The sequence below is a fragment of the Pundamilia nyererei genome, unplaced genomic scaffold, assembly GCF_000239375.1.
Source record: "Pundamilia nyererei isolate P.nyererei 1_Seehausen unplaced genomic scaffold, PunNye1.0 scaffold00099, whole genome shotgun sequence".
NCBI lineage: Eukaryota > Metazoa > Chordata > Actinopteri > Cichliformes > Cichlidae > Pundamilia > Pundamilia nyererei.
This window is the reverse complement of record NW_005187500.1, coordinates 186,024-193,153: the sequence shown is the minus strand read 5'-3', so window position 1 is coordinate 193,153 and position 7,130 is coordinate 186,024. Positions and strand designations below refer to the sequence as shown.

General features: G+C 39.6%; 1 protein-coding gene across 8 annotated transcripts in view; it reads left to right on the top strand.

The window, feature by feature from the left end:
* Positions 1 to 7,130, top strand: part of LOC102212831 (disks large homolog 2-like) — a 177,107-nt gene that overhangs the window by 46,189 nt on the left and 123,788 nt on the right. For 3 of the 8 annotated variants that reach the window (XM_013912744.1, XM_013912742.1, XM_005740302.1), the window contains one exon: positions 4,392 to 4,460. The exons of 2 other annotated variants lie outside the window; for them this stretch is intronic. In XM_013912744.1, coding sequence (XP_013768198.1) covers positions 4,392 to 4,460 — 69 coding nt within the window. Of the gene's footprint in view, positions 1 to 4,391; positions 4,461 to 5,406; positions 5,558 to 5,596; positions 5,639 to 7,130 lie in introns of those variants that run through there. 3 more of the 8 variants (XM_013912741.1, XM_005740298.1, XM_005740301.1) reach the window with 3 other exon arrangements.

Genomic DNA, 7,130 nt, shown 5'->3' with positions numbered 1-7,130 from the left:
GAGACCTTAGTTTTCACAGGAGCTACAGTATCCAGAGTCGTACGTAGTGAGGAGGTGAAATTATTAACAAGATAATCGACCTCTGTTGGAGTAGCGTTCAGATAGCTGCTCTGCGTTGGTACAGGGCTATATATAATTCCCTTCTCGCCCCTCTCGAAGGCTCTTTCAGGTGTGGGACTTTGAGTCATAGGCCTTCTTGTAATCAATCCATGCAGTGCACAGGTTGGTCAGCCTAGTCTTGCAGTCTCGGCTGGCTGCTCGGTCTACCAGTAGCTGGTGTTTTGCGCCTCTTGTATTTTTGCTAATCCCTTTGTTCATGTGCCTGTTCATGTTAGCCGCTATGATGCCTGACAGGAGCATCCATGCGGTACTGAGGCAGGTTATTGGTCGGTTGTTGGACGGGACCGGTCCCTTCTGGCTATCCTTGAGGATCAGGACTGTCCGGGCTTTGGTTTGCGTGGGGAGAGGTGGGTATTCCTCCTCAGAAGAGCATCGGCCATGTTTACCATAATTCCCATGGTCCTCACATTGGGAGCCTTGAGCGCGTGGCTGAAGATCTCGGAGATCAAAATCCTTTCTTTGTAGCACTCAAGCAAGGCTTAGTCCGCTGGGTCCATAGCGAGGTCGTGTTCTTCTGTCACGGTGAGCTGTGTGGCAGGAAGAGGTTGGACCCAAAAGCAGGACTCTGAGACAAAAACTTAGAGCAGCAGCTTCATTACCTGACAAAACAAATTACAAACAAAGTACATGAACACTAAGGAAACAAACGAAGATAAATTAGAACTAAGGATCTCCCAACTTGGCAACTTATGACCTGACGAGACTTGACATGACTGGAGAACATTGAACTAACAGAAAAACGCACAGCTCACGTGGGAATGTACAACAGGAGGGAATACCGCTGGACCTAATCTGATATAATAAGACAGGAAGGAAGCAAAATTGAATACAGTAACACAGGACATGGGACTATCAAAATAAAAAAAAAGCAAGTCAAGTACGGAGACGAGGACGAAGCCACTCGAGCTTAACACTGAGACTGAGGAAGAAACAATATTAGTCTCCCTTAAGTGCAATATTATTAAGTGCAATTTTTCTGATCCAACATAGTATTTTATTCTATTTTTTTCTAGTGATGTCTTCTTTTTGTTTATAGTATGTTATTCTATTTTATCTTTTTCTATTCTTTTGTTTTTCTTAATTTTTGCTGCTCTTAACTTCGTACTGTCCACTTTCTGCCATGACCCAACAAATTTCCTACGAGTGGGACTATTAAAGGTTTATCTTATTTTATTATAGAAACTATAAATATTGCATGAGCCCACACAATTCAAGAACCAAAACCACAAATGATACAAAATCAAAGAATATAAGAAAAAACCCAAAAACACATCAACACTGGGTCACAGATCCAGTGCCATGACACTGCCAGTTTTAGAGAACAATAAAATGCGGTTTCTGTGAATATCACAATTTTATCTTGTCCATTCATGATCCACGAGTAACAAGTATGCTTACATATACAAATGAGGTGTCATTGTTGGTCCCTTATAAAAAAAGAGTATATGTGGTTGATTGATTGTTGTCAGAACTATATTATATTATTCTTGTATTATTTAGAAAAAGTGTAGAACTGGTCTGTGGGCATCAAGGCTTTATGTTTCTGTGCTCATTGCATGTTTAAATTAAAATGGGACTAACCAGTTTGATATTCGACTCATAATATTAATAATAATAAAACTACTACAACTACTAATAGATGTAGTTAAACTTGTAGAGGTAGTCATAGCCTGTTCTTTGTAGTAACAACTCAACCTACAGCGTCATGTGCGTGCGTTATCGTTTATATAGTTCCAAAGAGACTGAAAATAATCTCTCTGTAACAGCACGATCTGCTGAACCACTTTACTAACGTCATCTAGTACTGTCATGATAGAGATAACTAAAGAGGATTAGTCCTCATAGACTGATGACCCCTCCATGAGGCTGTCAGTACACTGTTATATATCCTGTTTTGCTGCCACTGTCAGGGCTCTGTGTGCGGGGAGGTGGAGATGTGGATCCAAGTGCAGGACTCTGAGACGGAAATATAACTGAAAACCTCAGCTTTATTGCTGGCACCAACAAAACAGAAACCAAACATGAAAACACTAACTGGAACACACAGGCAGGATCTGAGGGTACGACGCGACACCGAGCATGGAAAACACAGGGCTTAAATACACAGGGTAGTAATGAGGGAATGGGCAACAGAAGGGAGTCACAGCTCAGGGCTAACGAGACGGGGGAGCTAAGCTGCACACACTAACATAAGACAAAGACTTTCACAATAAGACAGGAAACAAGAATTACTAAACCAGATGCAGACATGACACTGAGAGACAGACTAGACACTGAACAGAAACTGCAATGAGAACCCAAAACCTAAGAACTGATCCCTCACCAAGAATAACAGAAACAGATCTATAATGGTAATAATAAACAAAGCACCAGAACATCAGAAAACAATCCATAATGCAAAAATAAACCAAAACATAATAAACTCAAAATACTGGGTCCAATGGACCCAGAACCGTGACAGCCACAATCAGATGGATTAGGCAAATGTACTAAGAACTAACGAGATGCCAGATGGCTTTATCCAAGTTAAATTATGGGGTCCAAAGATGTTCATCTATCTCATATATATAGCACCGAGTGCTCCGATTACCACGGGGACCACTGTTACCTTCACCCTCCACATCTGCTCCAGCTGTTCTCTGAGCCCTTGGTACTTCTCAAGGTTCTCGTGTTCCTTCTTCCTGATGTTGCTGTCATTCACTACATCGATCACTACGTCTTATGAGGGGGAACCCAAATAACAGAACCTGAAAACAAGAACTCAGGAAGTACTGGCAAACTAGGAAGCTAGAAATACTAGGACAGAAACCAAAACAAACAGTCATACTCATAATAACATCAAAAGTAAAAGTACAGAAACCAAAAACACTGGGTCACCAACCCAGGACTGTGACAAATATATTCCCACAGAAAACTGCTGCTCTAAGCCTATTTTTAAGTAGAAGCAAGAGTTAAATCACCTGCTGAGTTAATCTTATCTGCCTATCTGGCTCTTTCAACACAAAGGCAAAGGAACATGTGAGAAAGAAGCAAAATGTAAATACAAGAAAGAATCTTATTTAAATCAAATCAGGGAACAAAACTGAAATACTTCACAGAAAACCAAGACCATAACTCATGGGATCATGTGTGCAGTCCTGATGCAAAGCATTGCACATTCCTCTTAGGACATTTTAGGATTGAGAAATGATTTATTTATTCCATATTAGACAAATTCTTTTGCTGGAGTAGGTGAAACAATGACGAAATAGTAATATATATACATATATGCATATATTCTGGCTGTTCCCTTATGCATAAGAGTCCACCACAGCATGCAGCTCTGCATGTTTGATATGTGCTGAATCATGAACAATAATAATAATAATGTTTTTTTTCATGTTAATGGAAGAATTATGTGAATTATGTTTTTTCACTTCCTGAACTTTCTACATATATTCTACATTACAGTGATGTGTTTGATTTTATTTCTCAGCTGCATGTTCATTTGGTAACATTTGTATACAACAAAGCAGGTAATATATCATCTAACAACTTTATGTTAAAAATGTCACTCATTGTAATCATAGTTGAATCAGCTCTGTTCGTAGCAGCATTTTGTTTTTCCTACTTTTGTTTTGGCAGATTTGTTGGTAGTTATTATGTCCAGTAATAACCACAGAGGGCGGCCACATTAGCTAAAATAATAGCTGAATGAGTATAGTATAGATTGACTCAGTTAATTGGTTTGAATTCTGATGGTGTCCTAATCCTCCTCTAGTTTATGCAGTGTTCTGTCAAATTAGTATCTTGTGAGCGAGATCCATCATCTGTTTTTGTCTTAATGTTACATAAATAATACTACATAATAACAATTCATAGCTAAATAATACTTAACTTAATGAATAAACATAAATTATGTAATAAAAATAACTAAATGATTCTACATGAAAAGTTAAAGGTATTGCTGTTAGAAACAGGATGGTATAAAGAGGTTTTATTTTTAGGCTTAGACTATTTGAGCTTCTAATTGGAGACAGTCTGACCAGTGTATGATCACTTCATCTACTTATCGTTGCCAGTTCTTGCATAACTCTTACAACTGCATCCTGTTACTGTTGTGCAGTTATCAGCTAGTCAACACTTCAAAAACCTACATATTATATTATTATTTCACAATATACATACACAGTGTTCTTTGTTGCATGTGTATACTTCAGCTAGGCATTTCTAAGAACAACACCAGTCATTATCAGAGCTGAGTGGCTTATGCACCTGTTTGTTGTTCCCAGCAGAGGGAGCACAGCAGCTCAGAGCCCAGTGGGAGAGAGCAAGCAGAGTGCAGTGCAAACACCCCTGAGGTGAGTTTCTGTATGTTTGCAGTAGCAGTAGTGTATGGCTTGCAGTAGATTAGTGGGATCTTGTGTACATCACGACAAGTGCCTTGTGCCTCTGCTAGCAGCATCCATTTTAGTTGATTTAGTTCTGCGTTCAAACTTGTACACTCATCAACAGTCATAGCATGGCAGAACACTGCAGCCCAGCACAGCACTTGGTTCCTTAAGAAGCAGCTGGAGGAATCTGGTGCTGCATAATCCCAGTAACAGTAAGCTCGAAATGTAAACAAGATTAGTGCTTGGCACCAGAATAACAACTGCTGTGGTAATAATATGTTAGTGGTACAAACCGGGCTGGAACGACGTTAGCCAAGCTTTTTGTTAGGGTCTCAGAGCAGGGACTGGCCTGTCTGTGTTAGTTTGCTAAGTAGTACTAACTGAACATGATTAAGAAGAGAGTTTATTTGTTTGAATGGAAATTAAATCTTTCCTGTGCAAATTAGGCTCTCTGACATGATCATAGTATGATCAGAGAGTCTGATTTAAGAAACTAAATGTCTGTAAAACGTCCAGTTTTAAATCAATGGGACAGCAATACTGTTCAATCCGTGTTTGTCTGTATCGATCCGTAGTTTTGTACTCATAACATAAATCTTGGTGAATTTCATTCTCCTTTATTCATTGTAAATTAAAATGGAGCCAAGTAGAAGTTGTCTATATCCATGGAGACTACAGTCATGAAACCCATTATTGCATTTCAGAAGAAAATGTTTTGTGTTCATTTGTATAGGACATGCAAAGTGTACAGTGGATTCTTCAGTAAATCCGTCATGCAAATAGTTTGCACTGTCAGTGTTGTTGCATACAACAAGTGGCAGCTCTAACAAGGGAGGTTAAAGCATTCCTTCTCTGTAATGCAATAAGTCAAAGCTACCTGAGCCACATCGCCTGAAAAGATTAGCTCTGTCATTCTGGCAAAGACAGTTTGTGCTTGCAAATGTCTTCAGTAAGAGCAAGAAGCAACTGGGACTGGAGGGGTGCTGCTTCAAACACTAATGAAGGCAGTAATCAAGGTCAAAATCTGCAACACGCCTCTTCTGCAGCATGACTCCAGCAAACAGGTACCGTGACAGCTGATGTGGAGGAAATGAGCAGTTCAGGTTCTCATAAGTGGGAGATGGATCACATGGGAAGGGTTAAAGGTTTGTGTTATAGTGCTAGACTGACTAGAACGGACTAGAACTACACTTTCTTCCGCACAGTTATATAGTACGATAGATGCTGAGTTAGTAATGATGTACGTGTAACCATGGGAGCTTACCACCATCGTAACCAGCACAAAAAATTCGAATACAAACAACAAAAGAAAATATACAGAAATTTGGAGTTTATGACAAAGAAAAATTAACTGATGAAAATAACTTTGATGTGTGAGTTTGTCTGTGTTTTTTCAGCAGTGTGAGCATGTCTTATTGTGCTCTAATTGTTGCCTAGACTGAACACTTGCATGCTCCAACACAGCATGCTGCTTCTTTGGATTATAGCTTAATGCCGTTGCTGCTGCCTGTTGGAGGATACTGATCTGATAACAACACATCCTTTAAGTCCTGAAGGTTGTGAGGTGGGACCTCCATGAATCGAATTTATTTGTGCAGCAAATACAACAGATGTTTGATTAGACTGTTTTATATAACCAGTTATGGTCCTCAAACCATTCCTGACCCTTTTTAGCAGTTTGAGCTACAGTAGCTTGTCTGTTGGATCAGGTCAGATGGACCAGCCTTCGGTCACCACGTGAATCAGTGAGACTTGGCCTCTCATGACCCTGTCACTAATTCCTCACTGTTCCTTCCTTAGAACACTAAATAGATGCATCCATCAATATGAATGTGTGTGAATGGTAGTTAGGAATTATTTAAAAGCATACAAAAAAGTGCTTGTGTGACTGACTGTGAATGGGTGAATGTGGCATGTTGTATAAAGCACTTTGAGTGCTCCAGAATTGTAGAAAAGTGCTATATATAATATAATATATAATATATAAGCAGAGGCGTCACACAATACACAGAATGTGAATCTGACAGCGGACTACAGCAACCTCCTAAAGGAAGAGCCATGACGTGATCCTCGCCTAGTGGCTGAAGAACCTCGTGGCACTCTACGATCACCTGGCAGCACAAATAAATTGCTAAGAAAAGGCAGATTAATCAAGATCATGAAGGATCCCCACAACAGTACAGTGAATGAGAACAACAGCGATCAGGGAGTTCTAGTTTCAGAGAGATGAGCAGCTGCTGGCTAACAATCCAGACACAGTAGTGGTTGCAAGGATCTGAAGACCGCCGTCATGATAATGTGGCAATCCCAGCAGTCAGGATGTTACAACCTGCCTCAAAAGCCACAACATAAAAGTGGAGACTGACACAAGAGTTATAAGAAGCATAGGTTATATTTTTAATTACAGCAAAACTAAATGCTCTTAAATGACATGTTAAAGCAAACATGGATGCCCCTACATGAGGATCACAAGTTGCTGCACTGAACACAGAAAAGTGATATGTGACCAACAAAAAGTTGTCTATCCTGTAAAATAGTCAGATGTCTATTCATATTAATGTACAGAATTCACCTGCTTGCTGCTACTACTGCACATTCACCCAGTGTATATACCATATGTGTGTATATATATATATA